The following is a 16,172-nucleotide window of genomic DNA, read 5'->3' on the forward strand; positions in this document are numbered from 1 at the left end:
CTATTGCAACCCCAAAAATACAGGACCTGTCCCTTCCTCATGGCTGGCTCTCTCACAAGCCAGTTCTTTCACCTAGAACAGATTTCTTGCTTGTCAATAGTTTTCACTGAGGATTTTTTCAGCTATGTTTTGCTGACAAGTTTCTTGGTGAAGGGAAAACAAGACCCCGAGGTCAAGGGCTGTGGTGGTAACTCGTCAGTGAATGTTCATTTACATTTTTACACCAACCAAGTTTTAACTGAGATCATGCTGCTCCTCTGGGCGTTCTGCACAGATTTTCCAGTGAATGAGTTTCCTGGCAAAAAGACTCATACAAACAATGGCTTTCAACTCAACATGGAAAGTGAGTATGAGGCCATTCCAGCTCAAGCTGATTTTATACGTGTGATTGTGAACATGTGTGAATAGATCTGCTAAGAGGGATTCTGGATTGGGAATACAGCAGCTCACACCTGTGCAGGGAAGCAGGTCAAATACAGATACTGATGGACAGTGGTTGTGACACAGAAGTTCTTTAAAGAACTGTTTCTTTGAGTAATTCATGATTATTCTGAGAACTATGTTCATCATTAGAACCAGGGTGTGCCCACAGAAGCTGAGGTGAAGTTCAGCAGTGACACCTGCAGCACCTCAACTGTTCTACAAGGCCAAAAGTGACTCCCTGGTCTTGGAAGCCAGCAGTGGAACAGGAGATGGCACAGAAAAAGGGTTATCAAAAAAATCATGCAGTTTTGTGATCTAGCTGTGCTTCACTGCTCCAATAAATTAGAATTTCTAAAATGGATGCTCTGCAATTAACAATTTTTATGAGGAGCTGTCCTACTTGTAAGGAGAAACAGCCCACAGTTAGTGTAGCAAATGTTGAAAAGGCTCATCACACTCCCCAAATAATAATCAAAAAAGGCACATTGGGAGCCTTTGTGACACTCCTGTAATATGTTGTTAGGTGTTAATTTTGTGGGTATGTCTCATGGAATGTTTTCTATTTTAGTGCTCTTAGGGGGCCTCATCCTAAAAATGCCTGCCCATTCTAAAAATGTTGTCTGGTTTCTCATGAACACTTGTATCATTGCATGTAAAGTTTATAGCCTGTCCTACCGAGGTACAGACAGCACAGCATGATGTAATGTATCCAGGGTACACACAAACACAGCTTGTTACACTGAGATGCCGAACTAGTCAACTTCAAAGGCCTTGTGCCTCATCCAAATCAGATGTGCTGAGGTTCTGAACAGCCTCTGGAGCCTCATTAGCACTGAGACCAGACAGGAATGACTGTAGGAGCTGGTGCACAAACTGCCTGTGGGAGAGATCCCAGATAGCACAACCCACCCGCAATGAGGGCAGTGAGGGAACAGTCGCCGCTTTCACAAAATGTTTGAGTGTGTGGGATAAACAAGATTTGGTGAAAAGCCCTTGAAAGAAAGATACTGGAACTAATGTAGTGGATTGTATCAGCAGAGAGCCTGGCTATTGTGGACATGGAGCCTGGAGATGACTCAGCCTTCCAGAGCAGATGCTGTGATGGCTGCACTACCACTGATACGGTGGCATTGGACCAAAGAGGTTTATTAGAGCACGTTCTTACTCTGCTGATGAATAGGCTGCTCTGACTTCAGATAAAAAGACCCTAGTCTAGCTCAAAGGCTTGTACCAGGAGCAGCCACGTTTCCTGCATGGCTCTGCTGAACGGAGCCCAGCTGATCTGGAGAAGGTTGGCTGAGCACACCAGACACAAAATGCACATCTGCTGTTGTACCACAGCACACGGGTTTGTTAGGAGTGAGGGGCAGTGATCTCCCACTGGTTCTGCCTGTGACTTCAGTGGAGGGGACAGAAGTTCATCTGTGCTGTTGGTGTATAAAAACCCCGTCAGGAGCTGTTACAGGAGCCAGGGACTTGTGGATGAGCCCTGGATTCCAGACCAGCCACTGGGGCTCTGCAGTAACAGTCTCACAGTGACAGCCAGGTGATGGGGTGTGTCCTGTGGTGGAGACTGCCCAAAGCTGCTCCATAGTGTGGACAGAATTAAGTTGGGTCTTCTCAAGGATGAGACAATGATCCCACATCTTACCTCTGCCTGTGGAGCTGCCTGGGACGGGCTTTGCCTGTTTGGGCAGTGCTGGGCTGGAAGGGACAGGGACAGCCCAGCTCATGTCCCCTCCTAAGCAGCCCCAGTGTGCTCTGCCTGTGGATGTGTGTGTGTTAAAGCTCCCCTGGGAAGGCAGCCCAGCCTTGGGCAGGGTCACAAACAGCCATGTGTGTTGCAGGGGTGTTACACCTTGGGATTGCACTGGGGGTTGTTGGCTCTGCTGACCTGAATTTGCCTGGGCTGTGCACGTCTGTCTTGATGGAGTTCACTGCATATTCTGGTCTGTACGTTCCACACCACACCTGCACAGGTAACAAAGAAAAGCATCATTAGCCTAAGATTTTGCAGGAGGAGACCTGCTGTCATTTAACTATGAAACATCTAATGTTTGTGAGAATAAATTCCACATTAGAACATAGAGAAAAAAGGGTGTATTTTGTTAAAAAAGTACGTCATTGTCCTCAGACAAAGGCAGTTGGGCACAAGGTACTTTCTACCAGGCTTATGAGTAGCTGAATTAATTTCTTTAGGGAAGATAAAAATCACCTAACAAGACTTTATTTTCACTGCTTTGCAGTGAACACTGCTGAGCACTGCAGCTCTGCCAGCTCTTAGCTAGCCCACGGGAGTCAGCCTGTTGTGACTTGCTGTTAAACTGTAATGTCAAGTGGTTTTCAAAGCCCTCAGGCAAGAAGTAAAGGATACCTGTGCAAAGTTCAGAAAAAACAGCTGTTTGTGGTTCATGTCGAGACCAGGAAGAAGTTTTTCTTTTCCGTGTTTTCTCACAAAGTTTTCGTAAGCCTGTAGAATGGAGTGAGTAGAAATGTTACCACTTCCAGCATTTTTCGAGTCAAAATGAAAAGATGACAAGGAGGAACATGGATTCTTTGACATAATTAATCGTTGCCTCCCTTGGCCATCCATCCCACAAGAATCACCTTGAAGCAGAAGACAACAGGGCCATTTCTTAGTACTGTGCTATCAATTATCTAATGCTGCATTATGAAAAAGATTTTTTCCACTGTGGGTTTTTTGGGATTTGTTTTTTTTAAAGTGAATTGCAGAAGACTTTAAAACCTTGCCATAGTAAGAACAGCTGCTTTCATGTTTCTTATGGAGACATGTGTCAAACGCTGTGTTGTTAGTGTATCATCCCTAATGAAAGATGCTGCAGAAATGTTCTGCCTGAAGTCAGTGCCGAGGCACCACACGAGTAAAGCCAATCAGCCGCCCCAGTGCAAGTGAGGAATGAGCAGATAGCAGGTCCATGGAAAAGGCTCTGGAAGTTTCCATGGATAGCAGCTGAACGAGATCCAACAGTGCCACTGTACTGCAAAAAAGGCGAGTGTTGTATTGGGATGTGTAAACAGGAGTGGCTTATATGAAATACATGAAGTAATCCTTCTACTCCACTTGGTGCTGGCCAGGGCTCAGCTGGAGCGCTCTGTCCACTTTTGGGCACTGCCCTTCAAGAAAGATGTGGACCAACTGGAGAGAGTCCAGAAGAAAGCAGCAAGAATGAGCAGAGGTCTAGCAAACATGACCTATGAGGAAAGATCGAAAGAATTGGGTTTGTTTAGTCTAAAGGAGAGAAGTCTGGGCCTTGAAGCATGTAAGTCTTCAAATATGTGAAAGGTCACAGGAGAGAAAGGAGCAGATTGTTGTGTTTGCGCTGTTGGAGGCAGAGGCACGGCACTGGGAGTGCCACGAGGAGGCAGCGGGAATGCTCCTGTGGGAGCTTGGAAGGAAGCAGAAGGGGTTGATTCTACCTGCATGGAGAGGGTGGAATATTGACCTCTCAAGATTCCTTTTGGACCTTTCTTATTGTTTATATGATGTCATAATAATTTTTAATACTTCTGACCTAATTTTTCTGGCTACTCCCATTCCTTTCAGAAAGCGTATCCCCTTTCATGGCTTTGTACTTTGCACAAATATTCCAGTAACTGAAGATCAGACTAATCTAATAAGCCTTATGCCTCTTTTAGGCTTCCAAATCATTCCTTAAACTCTCATTAATAATTGTGTTTGCCCTCAAACTTGTCCATTTCCAGTGAGAACTTGGAGAAGCGTGAGTTGGCCCATGCATTCCAGAGGCTCTTTGTTGAGCAGTGACAGCACTCAGTTGTCAAGTGTTGAGTATTTTGCCACAGAAGAAGGTTTTCAGGGAAGGAGAAGGAGGATCATGTTGCTGAGGCTTGCAGCCATCAGATTTGTGAGTAACAAGAAAAGCTGATAGAGAAGCTGACTCTCTACTCTCTTCCAGACCATGCTCACAAAAAGAGCCTGTGTCTCTCTGGCTGTCAGTCTCAACGGTGGCCAATCTAGGGATTCCAGCAGCTGTTTGAGGAAGAGAAGGAAAGTAAAGCCAAAAAGCATCCAGCCCCCTTGGAAGGCTTAGTGCAGGGAGTCCAGTGTCTCTGACATCTTGGGATACCAGTACAGAGGCCCAAGTCACCTGTACAAGATGAAAAGCAAAGTGTTTTTGTTCATGGGTCAGAAGAAAGTCATTCTGCCCCTCCTTTCTGGCATGAAAAAGCTAGTGAAAAAACCAGCCAGAGGCAGACAGCTGCTGCTATCAGCACTTTCTTTAGGTCATGGTCCAAGTGTGAGCCAGTGAATGTTTCCATTCCACACATTCCTTATTCACAAAGGAAAAAAAAAATGGAAAAGAGTTCCCTAGGAACAGGTAATCTGTAGCCTGACATGACTAACAGGATGAGATAAATACCACAGCTGGCCAGTAGCTTTAATCCAGGCCTTGATGGCAGTCAGTCTGCTCCTGTCTCTAACACAGAAATTGTGTTTCTTCTTCCAAGGCTCTACAACTGATTTTCTTATTCTCTAACAGTTTCAACTAAAACAGAAAAATTGATACTTCTTACCTTGTATGCTTGTCTCACACCCCCATTATCAGCAATGTTTTCTCCTAGTGTGTTGATTCCACTCAGCTGTAGAACAGAAAGAAAAAGTATTGGTTTCTGAAAAGAAAAGCTCATCCAAGACTTGAAACACCATACTTTGTGCATTTTCCAGTTTCTAAAAGCAGGAATTACCATAAACTGTAATCTGAAGCTTTAGCAGAATATTATGTTAAAATATCTGAAACGTCTTTATGTCCCTTGTCTCAAAATCCATGTTTTGAGATACTTTTGTTTTTCTGATCCTCTTCCTCCCCCCTCCAGGCAATTTTCTGGGTTCTGTATCTCTTAACCCAGTTCTGCTACTTAGTTATTGCTCATTTATTCTTCCTCTTTTCTAATTGTCTTTAGTCCTCAGTTTCTTACCACAGAAGAAGTGGACAGAATCTGTAGTCTGTAGAACAAGATAAAATTCAAACTCCAAATTGCTGAAATTGTCTGTTAACAGACATCAGCAAACCTGCCAGAAACTATTATTCTGTATAGTAGGCAAGTTCAAAAGCTTCTTGTTAGCCAGATACACAGAAGATCTCTATTTTGCAGGTATTCCTAAATCAGTCAAATATCACCAAAAATGATGAAGCTTTGATAACGGGAAATCTCTAATTTTATTTTTTTAAAAACGTATTTTAACCTTTAGTCCAACATACTGATTTATGATAGTCAAAGCTGCAAAATCTAGAATCAGCCTTTGATTGAATTTAATGTGTGAATAAAAAGGCAGAAAAATATGTTGAAATTTTCTTCTCTATTGTCACTGGCCTCTCTCTGAGTTCCCACACTTCAACACATGTTTTGGGAAAGCCTCAGGGCTGGCAGTTTTATCTTTTCCCTATCCTGGGTGTTGGAATATATTGTCAGGCTGTAAAAAGCTAGCCAGAGGAACTGAGAGAAATAACTTCTTGTGCTTCCCGTGTAGCACTGCAAGCAGTGCTGTGTCATGGAACCAGCTCCACAAACAGGACCTACGTTCTGTCCACCTGCCAGGTCCCATGAGAAGTTCCCATACTGGTACACCATGCACTGGGACAGCTCCTTGAAATTCCGTGCTGATTCTTCAGTCCACCAGTCCACGAGGTCTCCGTTCTCGTTAAAATTCCTGCCTGTAACAATACATTAAACAGAATTATTTACGCAAGAAAAGAGGGTTTGGTGCAGTGAGGAGGGGAGCAAGTAAGACATTGGATTGTGCTTCTGGAAGAGCAATACTGTAATGCCTCAGAAATCCAGACTTGATCTTACGTATGGAAACTGATCTCCCTCTGATGTGTCCCCGGAAGGATTAAGCACTAAAGCATGTAAGACACCCTGTGCACTGAGTGTTTGTCACCAGCAGCTCGGTGCCTCACCGTTGTCATCAAAGCCGTGCGTGATCTCGTGCCCGATGACCATTCCTATGCCGCCGTAATTCAGGGATTTAGGCTGGGAGGCACTGAAGAAAGGGGGCTGCAAAATGCCCGCAGGGAAGACTGAAAAAAAAAGCCACAGCACAGTTAAGGTCCTGCCTCCTTATCCTGCAGGTACAGTGAGGCCAGACCACTTTTATGGGCTTTGACCAAAAACACCCTGTTCCCTCAGATCTCCCAGCAGCAACAAGTGACTGACACATGGGAATGCTGTAGGACAGGAGGAACAGAGCAGCAGGACCACTCCCCTCTTCAGACACTTCCAAAATCATGACCAGCTTTTGCTTTGTTACTATTCTGCTCTGCAGAAAAAGCAGTTTGTTCCAATTTACATCACTTAGCATTCACAGACTTCTGTCTCATCATTAAACAAACCTCACAACATTGTGAGAAGTGGGAGGGTGTCCCCTAAGAAGAATAAATTATTTGATCATTCCATCACAAATCAATCTCAGAGACAGGAATTTATTCTTCCCTTGAAAATACAAGTAACTCCCACTAGAATCAATAAAAATAGGCCAAGCTGTCAATAAAAGAACTGGAACAAAGCAGTTCCTTTTACCCACTTCTCTGCTCATTTTTCTAGGTTTCTACAAAACAATTAATTTAAAAATAAACCGTATTGCAATTCTGATCTTTTTATAAATTAAGTGTAATAAAATACTATAAAATATTCAGTTCCACTTGGTATCTCATGAAGGCCTTTTCCTGTCTCCCTGCTGCCGCCACCATATAAAGAATTAATTCTCCCTGGGAAGGAGGTGGATGTAACTCTACACAACTTAAACAGATAGAAGGAATTGGGTGACAGTTTTCACACAGCAAAAGAAAGAAGATTGATACTTCTTGCATTTCAGTATAAATCCAGTTCAGTTCTAGGGCTTTCTTTCAGGACGAGAAAGAACCATGGCAAAACCAGCAATAATGAACAGGTTAGGAAGCAGCCAGTCGTGCTGTCTGTGCAAGCTGCTGTCACAGCAAGCCCAGTGCGGTGCTTGTTTGCTGTGGAATGAAATATCCCAGCGTTGGGCCCTGGTGCCAGGAAGCAGCGATGTCACAGCAGTGTGAGTGCCACAGGCTGTGCAGGGCCGGCAGAGGAGCGACCTTGGGAGCTGCTGCCTGTGGATGCTCTGTCCCCAGCACGGGACTCAGGGCTGGGCAGCCCCAGAGCCAGGAGCTGCTGGGGGAACACGCAGGGGGATGGATGGATGGATGATGGATGGATGGATGGATGGATGGATGGATGATGGATGGATGGATGGATGGATGGATGGATGATGGATGGATGGATGGATGATGGATGGATGGATGCCTGGCCACACTGCCTGGCCAGCAGCAGCTCAGCTGCCCTTTGGAAGCCGAGTGGCTTCCTCATGGTCTGAAGTGCTGATGGAGCAGTGCAGCTCACACCATACCCACATGGAGCAACAGAACTCAAGGGCCCTACACATCCTGCACACAACTGCTCTTTAGAGAGTTTCTTTAAAGTCTGGCTGTAAGCTAATTCAGACATCACTCTAAAGATCAGACTGCTTTAATTATCCTGTGCATGCCATAGTTAACGGATGAGGTAAGAATTTATGACTCACATTAACTGCCAGTCACCAGTTTCAGTCTTCCACATCATGATTCCTTTCCTACAAATTACTGAACAAAGCTATTTCAAACAAAGCCTTCTGGAAGTTTTTGTGTTAACTGTTCAGGAAAGAGCTAAATGCTCACATCAAGAAATAATCTTGCTTCATTTCTGTGCAGAGCCCTGCAGGACAAGGTTTTTTTTCATTTTTTAGACTTGTTTTCAGGAGCTGGTGGATCACAGTGCCTCACTGATGGTCTAGAAAGGACACTGCAGTCTGTGACATTTGGATGACTAAAATTTAAACACTGTTTGCAGAATGTACGTGACAGAAATATCAAGAAGTATAATTAATGTTGTGAAATGTTTTGTGACTCTTGTGAGCCTTGCAACACTGTGAAGGGAGCTGGGATGGTTCACAAGATGAGAAACCTTGGGGCCTCCATGTGGTTCTAATCTTTACCTAGAATGGATGAGGTTTTTTATTTCCATTGTTGGTTTTGGGAAGGCTGACATTAAGAATCTTTACACTCAAATTTGTAATATGAAGATAATTTCCTGATTTTAAAAGTACATACTTACATATATAAAAAATAGATAATTTGGGCATCAACAAATTGGTAAACCTTACCTATCTGATTCCTACTTGCTGAGTAAAAAGCATTGACAACAGCAGCTCCGCTTATCCACCTGGTAACACCAGAAGAATAAACATTAGTATTTCAATTGTTAATGGCAAAGTTAATGATTGCTAGAATAAGCCTAGAAACTGTGTAACAGAATCACAGAATATTTGAAGTTGGAAGGTACCTTCTCCTGTGCAAACTGGATAAAAGACTAGACATAGTAATATTAAATACTTACTCCTCTTTATCCACCTTTTCTCGAAGCTTTTTCAACCTTTTCTTCTGGGTAAATACTAAATTTTGAATAATGTTTTCAAAGTATTCTTCTTCTTTGTAGTTCAACTAAAAAGAAAAGGGGAAGAGAAGTTAGTGGTGGTGTTACTGGTATGGGATAAGTCACATGGATCAGGAGGATCTAGTCTTAAGCATGATGAGCTATGCAACACATTTCTAAGAGTATTTTTTGATCTACAGTTAGACCTTGGTTTGCAGAGCTCTGCTACATCACAGAGTTGATATTGTAGCTGGATCTATGTTAGCAGCTGGGTGTTTTTTCCAGAGCTCTTCATTCTCTCTTTCTATACATATTTTGAGTGGGATTCAGCAATTGTTGGCCCAACCTCTGGAGCTGCCTGCTGCAAGCCAGTGGCTGCCAGTTTGCTGAGGAGCAGTTCCAGCTCAGACACATCTGTGTGCCACATCCCGTGCTGGGTCAGCCTGTCACACCTGTGTGCCACATCCCGTGCTGGGTCAGCCCTACCAGGCTGGCTGCTCACACCTCCTCTCTTCCCCTGCAGCTGGGCACACCTGGGGCTGTTCTGGGCATGTGGGGCAAGGAAAGCAAATGCACATTTTCTTCTCTGAATTCTCTAATTCTCCTGCCTCTTGTGCAAACTTACCTCCTGGTACTCACTGTTGAGCTTGTTGTCATCTGTCACAATCTCATCGGGATAACCAATCCTCTCTCTAATTGCTGTTGCCTAGGGACAAGGGAATTTGATATCCATAGCAAATCCAGTCATGTTTTTAAATAATAAGTTATATAAGAAAGACAATATGGAAGCCACTGCGGAAACCGCAGGATGTTAATTATATATAGGTTTTGTTCACATTTTTTATTCATTGAAAGCACAAGTTTATGGGTTTTATCCCAATCCTCCTAAAAGCAGAAATAATTTTCATTTTCAGTATTGTTTTCCTGTAGATGTTCATTATCTAGCTCCTTAATCACTTACTTGAAAGTTAATCACTTATTGAAAAGTCTTAATCTTGTATACAGATTCTACCCATTTTTGTGCCTATCTCTGGAGACCCCTTCCCATGGAATCCTAAGCTGCTGTGCCTGTATAAGCACAGCTATAAATGTGTTTGTATTATAATATAGTGATAGAAGCTACTGCTTATTTTTTGTCAGGATAAACAATTGAAATACCAATTCATATTGAACTACACATTACCAATATTTCAGACAAAACTTACTTTTTGTTCTGCTCTCTTTTTGGTCTCCGCATCCATCCAGGGAAGTTCATCTAAGGTTTTTATAAAAACGTCACGTATATCTGCAATCATTTCTTCAACCTGGAAAAAACATCAGAATGTTACAAACCCACAGAGTAAGATGGTGGGCAATGCAGTTCAGTCATTCAGGTTACCAAACCCTGATAGACATTGCCCCGCTGGATGTTGTGCATCTGATGGAATCCTTGTGTTTGTGCCAGCCCCAAAAATGGCTTGTTTCACTCCAGTGGTGATCACTGGAAGGCTTCATTCACTTCAGGTCCATTTTCAGGAACTTTCTGTGTGGCTGAAGGCAAAATAAAAATAGCCAATTGCCCCTGTGCCCAGTGGTGGCAGGATGTGAATTAGTCTCAAAGCACAGCAGTGGGTGCAGGTGCCAGCTGCTCCTGGGGTGTGAGGATTGACTCGTGCACAGCCTGCCCATGCACCTGGCTCAGAGAGCAGGCAGGAGCCTCTCTCCCTGCAGCTGTGCACCTGCAATCCCCACATTTCACACTGTACTCTAATAAAAACTTGCATTTTTAAACCTTTGCAATATCCATTATTAACACTTCAATACAAACTTAAAAATCAAACCCACTTTGATTACACTGCAATAAAAGGTGCAGTGACAGCTGTGTCAGGAGGAGCATGGTGGTGACAAAGTGACACTTTGGTGGCACTTGGGCTGAGGGGCTGAGGGCTTTACCACGTGTTTGCTGTCCCCAGCAAAGGCCTCCTCCACGTAGAGCCGGCCCACGGCGCTCTCCATGTTGGCGTTGACGTAGTTGGCACAGCGGCGCCACGCAGCACTCTCGGAGCTGGTGCCATAAAGGGCCTGGGGGACACAAGAGCAGGGCAAATGGAGCTGGCAGGGCAGCCTCTGAAACCACAGCACACCCAGCTCACACTCCTGGCTGGGGCACTGAGCTGTACTCGCTCTGTAAGGGCAGCATCTTTACAAAAATTCTTACAGAGGGAGAAGTTCTGCTGTGGAAACACTAAAAACTTCCATGTCCAGTTGCTGAAATTGCTCAGCATTTCCTTAAAAGCACTAAGCTATCATTAGTCTCAAATGACTGAAAACCAAGATTGAGGCCATAATGTTTGCCTTGGAATATATTCCTTTGGATGATGAAGAGTTTCTAACAAGTCAGTCAGAACTGTAATCCCTTGCAAATTAATTGGACTGTTCTGATACCAAAATGGGGATTAATTTAGATTTGGAAAAACAAGAGACCAAGTACCAGAGCAGTGCTTTCAAATCTACCCAGCTATCTGGCATAAATCCCATAAATTATAGATACACTCCAGCAGAGGCTCAGCAAAGGCGTCTGGCTTTTGTGTGCAAAATCCAAAATCCATTAAATATTTATATACTACACCTCCATAGAAAAGCTGTCTTTTGTGGCTCACAAAAGCCATCATTAAGACTTGGGGAGAGATGAATTTCTGCACCTTACGGAAAGCATTCCTCGTGTCCTTGTAGTCCCGGCTGAGGCTGTTGACAAGATCCATCACAAATCGCCAGGTCATGTAATTCTGAAGGTCTCTGTTCAACAAAACAACAATAATAAGCTGCTGATGTTTTGAGGCATTTTAAGTGTTCTGAAAAGAAAAATGCAAATACCAAATAGCAAATGCTTATCACACCTACCTGGAAGAGTATTTTTCAAGAATAGACCCGAGCTTGAGAAGGTAGTCAGGGTCATAAACAATGACATGTTCTGTGTTGTCAACATTGATTTGGACAGTTGACATGATAGCATTTATGAATTCTGACCAGTTGAACACCTGGAAAATCAACATGCATTATGATATGGTTCAATCATGAGCAGTTTAAATATGTTTGCATGATACAAATTCTCTGCCTTTGGTTTCCCTAATATTTGCGCTACTTATAAATGGGATCATTGTAATAAGAAGTGGCCTGAGATCATTTATAGCTCTGAAAATGTTGTTAACACAGGGGGTATTTGGCAGAAAGGGTAGAGAAATTGCTTTGATTTCAAACTAACATGATTTTTTGTTAATTTTTAGTTTCTATTCTGCCTATTACTTTAGAAAGTGTTGGTGACTTTTCCCTGCCTGTACCTTTGGAAAGGTTTGTTGGAAGAGGTAATGTCTTCCATCAGACAAATGGAAGTAGCTGAGGAGAGCAGATGAGCTTTCAGGAGCAGTCACTGCAGGTCTGAGAGAGAAGCAGCAAACTTCAGGCTAATCTTGGGAATAATTGCTGTTCTATCCTTAGACATTACAACGCTACCAACTCCCATCAAGTGTCTTCTGAGCATTTTGGAATAAATTTAAATTAGTGCTGATCTGCAGCACCCCTCAGGAACTAATAATAACCAGGGCAATGCCACTCTATGACAGGAGTTGTTGTTTTCTGACAGGATGACTGTAATGGTAACCAACTACACCTGTGGGAGACAGTGAGTTATGAAACCAATTAAACCAGGCAGGAGGGAACTGTCAGAGAATTAAAGTCAATAAAATTGCAGTGAATATGAAAAAGTGCCAGGAATAACAGTGTTTCATTGCACCTTACTGGCCTCAGAAACCTCAATAAAAGTCATGAGAATAAAAACTACCCATGTTCAGTACAGCATTATATTCCTGAGGAGACAGCGCTGTGTTAGCAAAGCTTGGGCTGGATTTCAGCTGCACTCTGGTGCCATGAGTCAAAGGCTGCCCTGCACAAACAGCACATGGCTCAGGGTGAGAGCAGAGCTGACACATCCCGGGGGAGCTGCAGTGGGAGGGGTGTGGAGAATTGTCCTGTTTCATGGGCCTGACAGCCTGGGCTCCTTTCTGCTTGCCTTGGGAGCAATATTTACAGAGGCAATGTTGGACAAACTGGATTTTTGTTCTGAGTCTGCAGCCCTGGACAAACAGAGTGGGGCTGAGTAGTCCACTAAACCCTGAAGCAGCTGTTGGCTGCAGGCTGGACTTTTGTTCCTGAACCCAAGAGGATAAGGAATAGGATCACAGAATCACAGAATGGCTTGGGTTGGAAGGGATCTTAAAGATCAACTATTTCCAACCCCCTGCCATGGGCAGAAACACATTCCACTGAATTTTTTTTTTTTTCCTTTGTGCTTTTCCATCTCTTTATGTTGAGGCAGATGGGAAGACGTGCCTTCAGGTTAGGAGAAGCAATGGGTACAGAATGTGAGTAGAGTTCAGTGTCATCAGCAGAGTAGGTAAGACTGTGCACATCAGGGTTCAATTGCAAATATGTCATGTCTTTAACAGAAAAAAAAAACCAGGCTTCATTGTTTAATCCCATGAGTGATAAATTAGAGGTTAAAATAACAGGTTATTGATCACTCACCTTATGATTGATTTTCAGTGTGAAGTTGTTTTGGAGTTGTGCCAAGGTCATTTTATTGTACAGCAGAAGTGGATCATTTCTGTCCTCTGATTTTGTTGTTGCCTGTCAGAGTTAATCAGGAGAAAATTACTGAGTATATTGAGTCAGTTCCCAGGAGTTTCAGTTCTGATCAGGGTGCACGGCTGTCCTGTGTGTTGTTTGTGCATCAGGTACTGCTGGGGAGACACAGCCCCCAGCTCACACAGCTCACCGCTGCTCTGGGCACTGGCAGTGTGCACTGCTGACTGCAACATCTGCATCCACAACAACAGATTTCACCCTTTTAAAGTGCTTTGAGAAATCAGTTATGCCAGGCCTCCTTTTATCTCTATCCTTCTCTTCCGCTTCCGCTTTCCTATTCTATTGTGCATTCAGTGGGGTTTTTCTGTGTTTTTTTAACAAATTCCCAAGAGCACAATGCCAGCTCTCTTCAGTCACATCCAGGCTGATACTGGGTTTTGGATGAAAGGTTAAAATCCAAGGCAGTGGCAGCTTCCCCAACACCAGCTGGACTCCACCAGCAGCAACTGCTGCAGGGACATTGCAGCTGTGGGTTCCTTTCATACTCCTCTTTAAAACCTTTCTTCAGTGAATTCCCTTTTTGATAATAATTGCCTATCTCTGATCCAAGCCCAGAGATGTGTTTCTCACAAAAATGAAGAAAATCAAAATCAGACAGTTTTAGTTTATATAAATGGTTTTCCCAAGTACTTGACCTTACTATCAGTGTAACTTCAAAAATAGCTGAAGCTATAAAATGTGTTCAGCCTGTTTCATGGCCATCCTCAGCTTCACCTCTGCTGCAATGGTTAATGATAATAAGCCATGGTTTGCCCATGAATGCCTTTGGTTTTCTCCATGCACATTCAAACTCTCACTGTTTCTCCAAAGTCAAATTAATATTATTTTTCCTTTGTCTTTTTCTTTTAAGGGAGAACAATGTTTGGTTAAAAATGCCCTTGGAACAATCAGCATTGTGGAGCAGCTTGTGCAGCACAAATATGACTTTGTGTTCACAGCAGGCCAGGGGCTGGGAATCTGCTGCTCTGGGATCCAAACAGCCCACGGGGAAACAGGACAAAGGGAGGAGAGGCCCCAAAGCATCTCCCAGAACTCCAAACCACATTAACCAAAGCCCAGATCTGTCTCTCTCTGCTCTTGCAAGGCTTCTGTGAACACATCAGGATAAAACATTTCATTGCTTGGAAAACAGCTGCCTGAAATACTTTCCCTTGCTCCTCCCAGCTGTATTTCTGTCTGTTCCTTCAGGTGCAACAGGTTCCACATATTTCTACTCCCACAAAGCAGCATCAGCAAACCAAGATAACCACTCACTTTACAGTCAGCTCTCAGGTATCATGAAAAAAAGTCAGTTATTTAAAGGATAGTTTAAAGATGTTTTTCTTACATTGGCAATCTCTGTCTCCAAGTCCATAACTCTTCTCATTTGTTCAGAAATCTCATTCTCATTGACAGAAATATTTCTTTCTTGTAGGATTAGTTTAGCTACAGAAATCATGAAATCAACATAGGCAGAACATGCCTGCAGGAAAAAAACAGGAACAGTTTTAAGACAAAGTTCTTCAAAGTAGAACATACCTTAATTATCTTCAAGATTTCATCTTCATTTTTATGAACTACAGTTCTTCATCTCTTATTTAAACAGGTCAATTTTATGGGAAATAGGGTTAGATCACAACTGAAAATTAAGTGTGAACATCCCCTCACGGAGCACTGCTGGGTAACTGGAGCACTGTTCAAAGCTGAACACTCCCAACGACCACACTGTTTGCATTATTTACAGTGAGACATTTGTGTGTCCATATTTAAACCATCACCCATGTTTTTTCTAGCTCACTTTAATTACAGCTTCCAAAAATACTGTTTCCAAAGAGCTGTGTTCCCAGGAACATAAAACAAGGGAATTGGCTTTGTGGGAAAAGCACTCCCTGAAGCACTCCTCCAGTGCTTCTTGAAACAGAATTCTTGTTGCTGTATGCAAAGTTAGGTATACTATAGACAATATATATGAAATTTATCATTAAAGAGTTCACTGATGATAAGCCAGCAGGGACAGGGATGGGACAGGGACAGGGATGGGACAGGGATGGGACAGGGACAAGGCTCACAGCAGCTCAAAGGGCTGAACTCCCAGTGCCAGCTGCAAGCAAGAGAGATCATTCAGAAAGAGAAAAGCCCATGAAACCACTGCCAGCTACAGCAAGTCACAAAAGACAGTGCATAACAACCCTGTAAAAAACATCATAAAATTCAATATAGCTATTACCTCAAACCAGTAAGTTAACAGAGACTTTTAGGTGCCAGTCTGACTTTTTTTTTCTCCTAAGTGCAGCTCTTAAGTCAGGTAGCAAAATATTAAGTCAGCTAATTTCAAGTGGACTGTATAAATAATCTCAGTTATGCCAGTGGAAATTTAAGACATCAGAATCACTCCTTTCTGAGCAGAGCCATCCTGTATCTTACAAGAGAAAAATATTTTAAAATTATCTTATTGGCAGGTTCCACTGTAGCTCTGGGGTGGGAAGTCCTGCTGGAGGCAGAGGCCAGAGGCCAGTGGGAAGGAGCAGGAGGCAGAGATGATGTTTGCAGATCCTGGAGTGGAATTACACAGCAGGAAGCAGAGCCAGGAGCAGGCTGTGCCGGAGAGCAGGGCTGGG

At 43.3% G+C, this 16,172-nt stretch overlaps 1 protein-coding gene across 6 annotated transcripts in view; it reads right to left on the reverse strand.

Annotated features, from left to right (window-relative positions):
• The window catches only part of MME (membrane metalloendopeptidase), a 31,837-nt gene that overhangs the window by 1,583 nt on the left and 14,082 nt on the right, over window positions 1–16,172 (reverse strand). For all 6 annotated transcript variants that reach the window (XM_023932726.2, XM_086843903.1, XM_086843904.1 and 3 more), the window contains 14 exons: window positions 14,903–15,037; window positions 13,456–13,557; window positions 11,776–11,912; window positions 11,577–11,670; window positions 10,828–10,956; window positions 10,101–10,199; window positions 9,521–9,601; window positions 8,860–8,963; window positions 8,627–8,685; window positions 6,363–6,482; window positions 5,983–6,116; window positions 4,978–5,043; window positions 2,798–2,893; window positions 2,318–2,394 (listed from right to left, as the gene is read on the reverse strand). In XM_023932726.2, the coding sequence (XP_023788494.2) occupies window positions 2,318–2,394; window positions 2,798–2,893; window positions 4,978–5,043; window positions 5,983–6,116; window positions 6,363–6,482; window positions 8,627–8,685; window positions 8,860–8,963; window positions 9,521–9,601; window positions 10,101–10,199; window positions 10,828–10,956; window positions 11,577–11,670; window positions 11,776–11,912; window positions 13,456–13,557; window positions 14,903–15,037 (1,433 nt within the window). The remainder of the gene's footprint in view (window positions 1–2,317; window positions 2,395–2,797; window positions 2,894–4,977; window positions 5,044–5,982; window positions 6,117–6,362; window positions 6,483–8,626; window positions 8,686–8,859; window positions 8,964–9,520; window positions 9,602–10,100; window positions 10,200–10,827; window positions 10,957–11,576; window positions 11,671–11,775; window positions 11,913–13,455; window positions 13,558–14,902; window positions 15,038–16,172) is intronic.

The sequence above is a fragment of the Cyanistes caeruleus genome, chromosome 10 (genome assembly GCF_971803275.1).
Source record: "Cyanistes caeruleus chromosome 10, bCyaCae1.hap1.1, whole genome shotgun sequence".
Classification (NCBI taxonomy): Eukaryota; Metazoa; Chordata; class Aves; order Passeriformes; family Paridae; genus Cyanistes; species Cyanistes caeruleus.